Here is a 13,116-nt window from a genome sequence, read left to right as displayed (position 1 = left end):
AAAATACCTAGGAATAAATGTAACAAGATCTCTACAGTGAAAATCATAGAACACTGAAGGACACTGAGAACAACTCTAGAAAATGAAATGACTTCACATGTTCATGGGTAGGCAGAATTAATATTGTTAAAATGACCATAACCAAAAGTGATATACTTATTCACCAAAAATCCTCATCAAAATATCATTGTCATTCTTCAGAAAACTAGGAAAAAAACTGCTAAAATTCATAATGTAATAGTATTTTCTGTATTCTCTACGTGTAACAAATTTTAGACATCAAAGTCTTCCATTCAGAATATTAAATTTAAATTTTACTTAGAAATAGTCCCAATTCGGACACTTGGTTTAGGGTTGTGTGTGTGAAAATATAAAAGAGGAACCAACTACAAATACATGGCAATTGCAGATGATATGCAGCAGTTTAATTAGGCACAGAACTTTGTATTATTTGCTATACTTTGTTAGATCTGAAGTGAATTTATTTTCTTCCTTTTGCCAAAGCAGTTATTTTTATATTGGACTTCTTGAATAGGTTACTTATGGGCCGTTTGCCATTTACTTTGTATGTGTCACATTTGAATAGTGGAGTAGTTGGTCATCATTGATGATTGTGTTGTGATTATGAAAAAGACTGCATAATACTAATTTTGATCAAGGTGGCCATGTAACTTATCCAATTGGAAACCTTTGAAAGTAAAGAAAGAGTGATATTAGTAATTACCTTAGAAGAACAGATATAAATTAAGACTGTCAAATTACAATGCTTTTGAGAGAAAGTATCAGAAACCATAACTCAAATTACCTTAGAAGGGAAATAGATACTGGCTTTTTTGGGATTACCATAGGTGTAATTCACTGAAGTGTGCAGCTTTCTCTGTTTTCTAAAACCATTTTCTCCAGCTGGTGTTCCTTCTCTTTGTTGAAGGATTGCCCTCAGCAGTCTGGGCTATATATTCTTTTTTATTTATGATCAGGACAGAAAAGTCTGCTTTTCTCATAAGCATAGAATGCGTTTGAACTATTCTCTGGTCAAGGGGGGGTGTCATGTACTGATCTGATATCTGAAATATCACTGAAAGAAATAAGAGAATTGCCTGATTCTTTTAGAGTAATATATTTAGGACACTATTTGTAAGGTCAGGCTATCTAGGAAAGCAGTGCATCTAAATGAAGGGGAAGGAATTAAGAATCTCTTTGAAGTCTAGAGTCATTGCTTGTTTGCATTTTACTTTAGGTGTCTTTTAATGTTTTCCTACAAGAGTCTAGCATGCTTAGATGATAAGTTTTCCTCAAATGAGAATTTTTAGTATAAAAAGACTTAGTAGTCTGGCAATGGGAGAGAAAAAGAAAACTTTCCATCTCATTTTCTCTAGAAGACTATAGTAATTATTGATGATCTTTTTTTTTTTTTTTTCACAGACTAATAGGGATGCCAAAGGAAAAATATGATCCTCCAGATCCTCGCAGAATTTATACCATCATGTCAGCGGAGGAGGTAGCCAATGGGAAAAAATCTCACTGGGCAGAATTAGAAATCTCGGGTGAGTGGATTCTGAAGCATTTTATTTGAGATATACTAGTACAAATGAATAAAGGTATTGCTATTTTGATTTTAATTAGGTGGACTAATTGAAAGTATACAAGAATGCCAAGGTACTAGTTTTTTTTTTTTTTTAATCTGTTACTAAGTATCTTTGTTCCCACCCTTTCTTTGAGATTAATTACCTTGAGTAAGAGTTACCATCTGGAATTGAGGATTATTGGAAGTTCAGATTCTAAGTAAAACCAGGTTTTGTGATATAATAGATTTTGTTTGATTCTTTCAGAGTAATTTTGGCAAATTAAAATCTTTGCCATCCTCCTGTCACTTAAATGTTGGCAAAGAAGGAAACCTTCTTTGAAGGTTTGAATTGAAGCTATCCTAACAAATACATGATTACTGTGTTACAAGACCTCAATAAATGTTTGGGATTTGTTAAAATAGAATATAACATCAGACTAACTCAAACTGAAGTATATTCTACAAAATACCCAATACTAAGCCTCAAAATTATCAAGGTTATGAAAAACAAGAAAAGAATGAAAAACTGCCATAATTAAGGAGATATGATGACTAAATACAAAATAGTAGCTGGAGTTGAATTCTGGAACAAAAAGGTGTAAAAACTGTTGAAATGCAAATAAAGTCTAGATTTTAGTTAACAGTAATATACCAATGTTGGTTTCCTGGTTTTGCCAAGTTCACCATAGTAATGTAAGATTCTAAAATGAGGATTAAGAGATATGACTCCCTGTATTATTTTGGTAACTTTTGTGTAATTCTAAAATTATTACAAAGTAAAAAATAGATTGTAAGAAATGTTTTTCTTTTCTTAACTGCTATAGTGCAGATTATATGGGATGTGATTTTTCCCAGTAGGCTTTTGTTTGGAAGAGTTAAACTCACATCATAATATCAGTGGCAAGCATGGCAAGAATAACTCATACATGTAGCTAAAAGGTAACTGGGTGGATGACAGATTGGCAGTCAAAAGAATATACATGAGCAAATCCTTCAGATTCTATTAGGTTAATCCAGGGTTTGTCAATCTTGGCATATTGACCTTTTGGACCTGATAATTTCTTGTGGTAGAGGGTCGTTGTATGCATTGTAAGATGCTTAGTAGCATCTCTGATGTCTACCTATTAGAAACCAGTAGTACTCTTTTAGTTATGAAAACCACAAATGTTTCTAGACATTGTCAAAGTCCCCCGAGGAACAGAATTTCTGTATGGAGAAACACTTGGTTAAACCCTGGGTAGAATTGAAATACCTAGAGTCTCTTCACTTGAAAACTTTGTTTAACAATTAAAATGCAAAATTTTAGTTGACATTATAAGTTTGATTATAGATAGCTGGAAAGAACCTGTGGTAGAAAGAACCTGGATAGAAGTTAAAAGTGAATCTACTCCTCAATAGCTATATGAAATAATATTTCCCCTTTGAGAATTATAATGAAAAATGATATATAATTAAAATATCACTTTACTTTTGTAAAGGAGCCTTCAAATACATTATTTTGTACAATTAATACTTACTGTAGGCATGATAGGTAAGACAGCATTTCATCTTATATGAACTGAGGCCAAATGATTTGTCTGGACTTATGTAGCTAATAAATGATAAAAAGCAGAACTCTGAGCCAGGTCTTATGATCTAGTGTATGTTCTATTCTAGGTATCAGTTGCTGATTGATAAAGCTAGATGTGGAACTATTTTCTTGAGGATGTTGCACTTAATGCAAAAAATCTTAAACCAGAGTTCTTAATCTCTAATTGCAAGATCAGAAGAAGGTTCCTTTGGGAATACAGTGGTTTTTCTGATGGCTGATCTAAAGTTCATTCTAAATTATATAGTAGTTTATTCTTGTTTTAAAGTTTGTAGACTAATCCAGATCTTTGAAATGGACAAACCTTGCAGTAAAAATTATCATGGAGTATGTGAGAAAAACTTTAGTACGGAGTCAGACTTTAAAAAAAAAAAAAAAGTCAAGATTCTTCTACCACTTGTTCAGTTAGCTTCGTTTTTTCCATGAGATCTTACTCCAAGGGAATCTACATCTTGCCATAACTCACTGAATACATGGAAGGTCTATGGGAAGGAGGGATTATTGGGTGAAAGTGATGAGAAATTAAAGTATGGTTGGGTATGTTTAGAAGCAATTATTTGACCTTAAACACAAAATTAAAATGTCAAAGATAAAATATTTGTAGGCAGCTGCTGCTATCACTTTTTTTTTAAAATTAAAATTTTTTTTTTGTAGTTGTAGATGGACAGCATGCCTTCATTTATTTATTTATTTTTGGTACCAGGGATTGAGCTCAGGGGCACTTGACCACTAAGCCACATCCCCAGTCCTATTTTGTAACTTACTTAGAGACAGGGTCTCACTGAGTTGCTTAGTGCCTCTCTCTTGCTGTGGCTGGCTTTGAACTCACAATCCTCCTGCCTCATCCTCCTGAGCTGCTGATATTACAGTGTGTGTCACTGTGCCTAGCTTATTTTATTTGTTTATTTTGATGTGGTGCTAGGGATTGAATCCAGTGCCTCACGCATGCTAAGCAAGTGCTCTGCCATGGAGCTACAGCCCCAGCCCCTGCTGTCATATTTTAGTCCTTGTGACTTAACCTTTTTCTTGGGCCTGGAGTTTTATGCATCAATATTTTGCCTTTCAGGTAGAGTGCGGAGCTTAAGTACATCACTTTGGTCATTGACACACTTGACGGCATTGCACCTAAATGACAATTTCCTTAGTCGCATTCCACCTGATATTGCCAAGCTTCATAATCTGGTTTACCTGGATCTGTCATCCAATAAACTCAGAAGTTTACCAGCAGAACTAGGAAACATGGTGTCTCTCAGGTGAGGAAATGCTTACAGATGTGACTTACTATATAAAATTCTAAATTTGCCAAATAAAAATATGGGATATTACTCATTTTTTGAAATATTTATTTTTTATTTGTAGTTGGACACAATACCTTTATTTATTTATTTTTTAATGTGGTGCTGAGGATCCAACCCAGGCCCATGCATGTGCTAGGCGAGCGCTCTACTGCTGAGCCACAACCCCAGCCCTGGATGTTACTCATTTTATAGTGGGATTTCTACATCTTTGTGAAGATTGAATTTTAAATACAGTGCTTGATTTGGTCTCCATTAGACATTTCTTTTTCTTCCTTTGTCTAAAGAAATTTTCTTCCTTTGTCAAAATCACTTCAATGAAATACAGACTTGAAGTGGGGTGAGATTAAAATATTTAGTAAGTCTCACTTAGGATCAAGTCTGATATAACTAATCAGAAATAATTGGAAAAATTGGTTTGCTTATAAACAAAATTTTTAGGGACATAACTATTATATAAGATAGTATATTTATATTTTATATTACAGCTCTTTAAGGGAACTGGAAAGCTTGACAAAATAGGTTTATTTCTGGTTCTTTCAGGATCCTGTAAGAATTTCTTCATAGGAGAAAAATTTTCAGGAATCTTAAAGACTTTATATAAATGTTGCCAGTGAAAATAAACATTGCTTTTGTATCTTATTTGCTGAGTAATAATTTTAAAAAATTACTGTGATATGTTAAAAATTAAACAGACTTTTGTTGTTTATCATCCCTTACTGATTTATTGGTTTTGTCTTAGTTTTTCTGGTCATCTACTAATGAAGATGCTCTTTATTTTTTCTATAGTTCTCTCGAAATTTTATAATCATGAACCTAGATCTTATCTATTATATTTTATTGTTATAGATTCCATCCTGTGCTTTAATGTTTATGTTCTGTGTCAGTGATTGTTTATCAGAGTACTTGTCTTTTCATGTTTTCTATTTAGTTACCTTTTACTTCTGTGATACGCTAACTTGTTCTTCCTTTTTTCTTTTTTTGTTTTCATAGTACTTTGACATAGATTGTAATCAATTATAAAAATCACGAAGGTTATTGGCCATTCATTGTGGTTTATTCCTAAAGTTTGTGTAAAAAACTTAACTTTTTTTTCTCTAAATTAAACTAGGTTTCAGTTGGAAACTAATGGTATTTGTCACTCTGATTTGCATATGACAGGCATTTTGGGTGAGAGAGCATGGATTTAGCATGAGAATGATGTGCAGTTCCTATACTCCTGACTTTAATTTGTGCTGGGAAATGAGGAAATCATAGAAACACTGTTAATTGTGGCAGTTGCACATTTTGTAGTACTTTTAATGTTGCACAGCAGTTTTGGATTAGTATAGACAGATGCTTTGAATGTAAATATCACTCATGGTATGTTAGAAAGTTAAGAATGGCAAATGTGGGGCTGGGGATGTGGCTCAAGTGGTAGTGTGCTCACCTGGCATGCATGAGGCACTGGGTTCGATCCTCGGCACCACATAAAAATAAAATGTTTTCATTAAAAAAAATGGCAAATGTGGAAATTAATAAAGCCTGGTATATTAAACTGAAACAATGTTTTTTTTCTTTAAACAGGGAATTGCTTTTAAATAACAATCTGTTACGGGTTTTGCCTTATGAACTTGGTCGGCTCTTCCAGCTACAAACTCTAGGTTTGAAAGGTGAGTTTTTTTTTTTTTTTTTTTTTTTAAAGAGAGTTTTAACACTGAGTGTTAAGGTGTTCTGAGCCCTTAAAGGCCATTTTGGTTATCATATAACCGAAAAATTTTAGTGTCATTTTAAGAAAAGTAGTTTTTTGGGTATCGAATTTAGCTTCCAGATTTCAGCATAATGTCATCATCTTAAACAAACTTGTTGGGAAACGTTTTTTGTTTTGTTTATGTACTTTAATTTTGTATAAGACTCTAAAATTATTTAGAGAAGATATTTTTTCTTTTTATTATTACTGTATCTATAGCACATTAATTGTAGAAATTGAGTTTCACTGTGTGGAGATACTTTAAATTAATGCTGCAGTTCCCCACACCTGCTCTTTTAGGATGACTTTATCGTAAACCGTAGTCCAAATGCCCCGTGTTTAGTTTTTAATGCACTAGATAAAATAATGACACATTATATGATTACAAGAGGGAAAACATTATAATAGTAAGAATTAGCTGTATCTGATTAGTGTAATTATTTTAAGTAAAATACATTAATCAAAAATTTATGCTCCTGGGCTGGGGCTGTGGCTCAGTGGTAGCACACTTGCCTAGCATGTGTGAGGCACTGAGTTCGATACTCAGCACCACATACAAATAAATAAAATGAAGGTCTGTCAACAACAACAAAAAAAAAAAAAAAAAAAAAAACCCAGATAAATTTATGCTCCTGAGACTTTGAATTTTGCTTAGTTTGGGATGAAAGTCATCCTCATATCATATATATATATAATAACATTTGCGTATGAAGAAGAGTTTATTTTTTAACAGAGGACTAAATACAAATGCACTGTACTAAACATTTTATTCTGTGCTTGTGAGGAATAAACATCAAAGTTTTATAAAGTATATACTTTTAGATTGGTTTTCCTTTCTCAAAGATTATGAGTCTCCATGAAAATGATCTATTTGTATTTTTTATATTCTATAATGTAGCATTGCAAATGATGTTTAAGTGAGAATGGAAAGAATACTGATATTATTGGCTAAAATGCAGAAATATTAGGCTTACTGTTATATTTTCATAAATTAGATAGTTAAATGGATGGCCTGAATATCATGCTTATAGTTGATCCATAGGATTTTACTGGGATTTTTTTGTAATGTTGAAGTGGAGAGGGAAAATACTTTATTGAAAATATTTTCTGAGGATTAGTCCAGGACATTTGAGATTTAATGGTAATAGTCCAGGACATTTGAGATTTAATGGTTAAGACATTTTTCTGTTATTTCCTATATGTTAAATCTTATTATATAGTTAAAAGAGTATGGTGCAGCAAGAAGTAGAGTAGGAACAAGTCTATTCCTCTTTGTAAAGAAATTATGAAATGGTTTTTTTAATAATGTTGGATTCATAAAATATGAAATTCACAGATTCCTACTGATTATAATAATTATAGTTATTTGTCTTTAGAACCATTATTATTTTTTTATACATTTATTTATTTATTTTTATGTGGTGCTGAGGATTGAACCCAGGGCCTTGCACATGCTAGGCAGGTGCTCTACTGCTGAGCCACAACCCCAACCCCAGAACCCTTATTTCTTTACACATTAATTAGATCAGCTATTTTTTTCTTTTGATATTGATAGTACATCAGTGATAAATAAATAATTTATAATTGAACCTAGCAAACTTACCTTTTGTACCAGGCAGTTTTCCTAAAAAATAATGTTAACATTTTTTCTTTTTCTTGTCTGGTACCAGGAATGGAACCAAGGGGCACTTAATCACTGAGACATGTCCTAGCCCTTTATTTTTATTTCTTATTTTGAGATAGGGTCTTGCTATGTTGCTTAGGGCTTTACTAAATTGCTGAGTAGTGATTCTCCTACTACAGCCTCCTGGGCTGTTAGGATTGCTGGCCTGCAGCACCTGGGCTGGCCGATTTTTATTTTTCATGAATCAATTCCATATTATCTTGCATAGAAATGTATTATGATTTGGATAAGAAGTGTTCCCCAAAGCTACTGTATTAATGCAGGAATGTTTGGAGGTCAAATGATTAGATTATGAAAGTAGTAACCTAAGCAGTCTGTCCTACTTTGAGTGGACTGACTAGATGTTAACTAGGCAGGTTGGGCATGGCTGGAGGAGGTGGGTCCCTGAAGGCACCTTCTGTGCCCATACAGCCCCTTCATCCTCTCCCTGGCTCTATTTCTTGGTTGCCAAGAGGGGAACAACTTCTTTCACCATGCCCTTCTGCCATGATGTGCTGCCATGCTTTGGTCCCAGAGCAATGGACTCAGCCAACCATGGACTAGACCTCTGGAACCCTGACCAAAATAAATGTTTCATCCTCTACATTGTTTTTGTCAGTTTTTTTTTTTTTTTTTTTGGTCACAGTCATGGAAGCTTGACTAACATAGATGTGTTCTTGTGTTCTTAGGAAATTTACACTAAGTATCAACTGAATGGATATTCTGAATATTTTTTATTCAATTTTTGGTGGTGGGGAGATACAGGTACTGGGGATTGAACTCAGGGGCACTCAATCACAAAGCTACATCCCCAGCCCTGTTTTGTATTATATTTAGAGACAGGGTCTCACTGAGTTGCTTAGTGCCTTGCTTTTGCTGAGGCTGGTTTGAACTCACAATCCTCCTATCTCAGTCTTCTGAGCCGCTGACATTATAGGTGTGTGCCACCATGCCCAGCTTTTTCATTTGATTTTACTAGCATGATGTTAGTCCTAAAACGATTGTCTTTCGTTGGCCTTCCATTGTAGTGGCCTTTTAAACTCTATTAATACATATTCATTAAGGTCTCTTAGAAGTCTGCTTTATATGTCATGTACCATCTCTGCTTCACCAACTGTAACTGAACTTTGTTCATGCATTTTCATTAAACTTCCATTTGTTCTGTGGTGTACATAGGTTGAGTAGTGTTTTAGGTTTTGGATTTAGGGCAGGGTTTGAAGTATGTAAACGGATATAATGAGATACCATGGAGATAAGACCCAAGTCTACCATAAGTCAATTATGTTTCATGTACATCTTATACACATAGCACGACCAAGATAGTTTTATATAGTGTGTGTGTGTTTCTTTTTGTGGCAGTAGCAGGAATTGAACCCAGGGTACTCTACTGCTGAGCCATATCCCAGCCTATTTAATTTTATTTTTGAGAAGGCTTTTGCTAAGTTGCCATGGCTGGCCTGGAATTTGTGACTCTCCTGCCTTAGCTTCTTGACTGGTTGGGATTATTGACCTGTGCCATTGTGCCTGGCTTTATATGGTATTTTTAGTGCACCTTCATTTTTACTGTCATCTATCACATGAGGTCAGGTATGGAACTTTCCACCTGTGGCATCGTGTCAGTGTTAAAATGTTTTTGACTTTGGAGTATTTCCATTTTGTGATTTTCATATTAGGAATGCTCAGTCTGACCTTTAGGAATGCTCAACCTGAATATATTCAGCCCTTTTCTCTTCTTTGAGAATTTATGTAGTTTTCAGTCAGTGCCACTTTGTATTCGGGGATGATCCACTATGAAAGAGAAATATATGTTCAGAAAAAAAAAAAAAACAAAATCTTCCTGCCTTTTTAAAAACTGTAAGATAATAGCCAGGTACAGTGATGTATCCAAGTGACTTGAGAGGCTGAGGCAGAAGGATTACAAGTTTGAGACCAACTGTAGCAACTTAGTGAGACCCTAAGTGATTTAGGGAAACCCTGTCTCAAAAAATAGGGCTGGGAATGTGGCTCAGTAGTAAAGCACTCCTGGGTTCAGTCCTTAGTACCAAAAAAAAAAAAAAGAAAAAAAGAAAAAGAAAAAAAGAAATTGACAAAATCAAGAGTGCCCTAATGAAGTGATTGAAGAAATGTTTGTAACAAATCACAACTTTATATACTTAGGAAGGTAAAACTTGAAGTAATTTCTAAATCAATCTTAGTAGCCATATCATGGTTCTTCTTGTCAAGAAAGAAAGAAAAAGAAAAGTGAATGCATCATTTAAAATAGCACTGTGATATCCTTAAAAGAAACAATATTTTTGTATTGAAACTGAAAGAGGGATGTCTTTTCTCTATTTTCTTTTCTTCCTTAGAAACACAGATACTGAGCTTTTAATAATGATTTGGATCATCTTGGCTCAACAAACTAATTTTTAGAAATTCTTTTTCTTTTTCTTTTTAGAAATTCTATTTTGAGATCTGGGGAGTGTGTATTTGAGGGTAGGTTGTTTGAGGAATTCAGATAATTCAGACCTCTATCTCTAAATAAAATTTAAAGGGCTAAGGATGTGGTTTAGTGGTTAAGCACCCCTAGGCTTAATCCTCAGTACCAAAAAAGAAAGCACAACAACAAAACACTTGAGAAATGTAATTATTACTAATTTAGGAAGTAAAGTGTTATTACGCTGTTATAAGTGAACTTCTGGAAGTTAAAAAAGAAAAGTTTTATTGTTGTATGATATTATATCCTGTAGTTCATATGAGAGGGTATAATGCAAATTCTAATTATACTCAGTTCCATTTTTTACCTTTCTGATTGGGATAATTAAAAAGATGATAGAATAGTTTTATTGGTGAGATTTATAGGGAAATATATAGATTTATAGGCATAATCATAGATCCCAAAGACTTTTTTTTTGGCACTGGGAATTGAAGCCAGGGACACTTTAGCACTGAACTATATCCCTGTCCTTTTTGTTTTTTATTTTTAGATTGTCTCGGTAAATTTACTGAGGCTAGCTTATAATTTATAATCCTCCTGCCTCAGCTTCCCACGTTGTTGGGATTATAGGCATGCACCACTATCGCACCTGGCCTCCCCTGTACATTTTAAGTTTCCTGTGTGTTCTTTCATGTTTACATCTTCCTGCTGTCTTCTAGAGGTTATTTTTGTCTTAAATGTTATATAAATGAAATCCTGAACATAATTTCCTGTGTCTTGCTGAATCAACATTGTTTTAATGATTCAGCCATGTAGATGCATACATGTAATTATACATCATTTGTTTCAGTGCTTTGTTGTATTCTGATAGTGAATATGCTGTAATTTATTCATTATACTGTACATATTTAGATTCTTTTTTCTTTTTCTTTTTTGGCTTCTATAAGCAATGCAGCTATGAATATTCTAGGTAGTATGAGTCTCCTGATACAGTTCATAGAAATGGAATGGTATTGTTGGGTTTTAGAAGTCTGTGCATCCTTCGCTCTATTAGGTAATGCTAATGTTTTACAAACTAGTTATATAAAACTGCACTTCCAAAATAGTATAGTTTCCATTTTTCAGTCTTCTCTCTAGTTCTTTGTATTGTCAAGTTTTTAAAAGGTTTGCAGTTATTGAATATGAAATAGTTTCTAATTATACTTGTGATCTTTCTAATTGCTAATAAGATTGAACACCCATATTGGCTATTAATATTTTTTCTTTAAGTATACTATTGATGTCTATTAGTTATTTTCAATTGGATTGTTTCTTACTGATTTGTAGGAGTTTTTAACTTTTGTCTATTTTGTGTACGTCTTTCCCACTATTTGGTCTTTTCTTTTTCCTTTCTGATATCATTTAATGAGTAGATGATTATAGTAGTTGAATTTTTTAAAATCAATTAGTATGTTTTGTATCTTGTTAAAAGAAATTCTCCTTCCACCCTGTTAGAAATACTTGTTTACATTCTAAAAGTTGTGAAATTTTGCTCTTCTTTAGTTCATATGGAATTGATTTTTGAATATGGTATGAGGGTCTATTTGGGGAAGGATCTAATCATGTTTATGTTCTATGAGTAACCAGTTGTCTCAGTGTCATTTACTGAATAATTTTTTCTTTTCCCACTAGTCAGCAAAGTTACTTTTCTAGACATTTGCTATGTTTAGCCTACTTTTATTATCTGTGTTCTAGTCCATTGGTCAGTTTGTCTAACCTTATACCAGTTGTTAGGTGGTGGTTGTTATTATTATTATGGCTTTATATTAAGACTTGATATCTCATTTATGAAGCCCTGTCACATTTTTCTGTAGCAGCATCTTGATTGTTTGGGTGTTTTAGCTCTCTCTTAGGCATAAAAAAGTACTTGTTAAGTTTTGCCTGCAAAATCTGAATTAATTTGGGTTTTATATATAGATAATGACTTTACCTTTTTGATAGTTTTTCTTTTCATATTTTTATGTATTTAATTTTTTTCTTGTTTTAGAGCATTGCCTAGGATATTTCATATAGTGTTGACTAGAATCATTAATACCAGTCATTAATGCAACTTTGGAATTACATTGACCCTCTGGATTACCTAAGGACAAATTAGCATCTCCTTTTCCATTTATTTAGATTGTATTTAATGCCTTTAAATAAAATGTTACACACTTTCTGTTTACTGATCTAGTATCTATACTGATCTAGCACTTTTTTTTTTTAAAATTAGAGCTTTATAGTTATTCATAGTAGCTGGGTTCAGGCCAGCAAAGTCATACATATGTGGAATATGACTTCATTCATGATCCCTCTGTTTCCCCTCCCCTACTCTTCTTTTTCTACTGCAATTTTGCTCATCTGTTTGTTTTTGATGTTTTTTTTTATGCATAAGGTGAGAATTCCTGTGGTATGCTTATATGTGCATATAACATGATTTAAAAAAATTAATTCCTACTGCATCTTTTACTAGATTTGTATGTAGGTACCCTAAAATATTTTTTGTAACTTTGTAAACTATAACTTTCTATGTTTTTAAAAGTTGTTTTCAATGTTATTTGCTGTTTGGATATGGATATAAAGCCTTCTCCCCTCCTCCCTGGGATTGAACCAGGTCCTTGGTCTTTTTTTTTTTTTTTTTCATATTTTTTTAGTGATGAACACAACATCTTTATTTATTTATTTTTATGTGGATCCAACCCAGTGCCTCATACATACGAGACAAGTGCTCTACCACTGAGCCACAACCCTATCCCCTGGATCTTTGGTCTTATTGTGAGCCTTCTTGATCAAATTCTCATTTTTTTCTAAAAACTTGTTTGCAAATTATTTTGGATTTTATA

At 33.2% G+C, this 13,116-nt stretch overlaps 1 protein-coding gene across 2 annotated transcripts in view; it reads left to right on the top strand.

The window, feature by feature from the left end:
• The window catches only part of Cnot6l (CCR4-NOT transcription complex subunit 6 like), a 101,591-nt gene that overhangs the window by 27,277 nt on the left and 61,198 nt on the right, over positions 1-13,116 (top strand). The window contains exons 2-4 of one of the 2 annotated variants that reach the window (XM_078021443.1): positions 1,423-1,544; positions 4,219-4,405; positions 6,014-6,099. In XM_078021443.1, coding sequence (XP_077877569.1) covers positions 1,433-1,544; positions 4,219-4,405; positions 6,014-6,099 — 385 coding nt within the window. In that variant the 5' untranslated portion in view covers positions 1,423-1,432. Of the gene's footprint in view, positions 1-1,422; positions 1,545-4,218; positions 4,406-6,013; positions 6,100-13,116 lie in introns of those variants that run through there. The other variant, XM_013363744.4, reaches the window with a different exon arrangement.

This window comes from Ictidomys tridecemlineatus, chromosome 9 (genome assembly GCF_052094955.1).
Source record: "Ictidomys tridecemlineatus isolate mIctTri1 chromosome 9, mIctTri1.hap1, whole genome shotgun sequence".
In the NCBI taxonomy this organism is placed as follows: Eukaryota; Metazoa; Chordata; class Mammalia; order Rodentia; family Sciuridae; genus Ictidomys; species Ictidomys tridecemlineatus.
The sequence above is the reverse complement of the archived record's forward strand: the minus strand, read 5'-3'. Positions and strand labels throughout refer to the sequence as shown.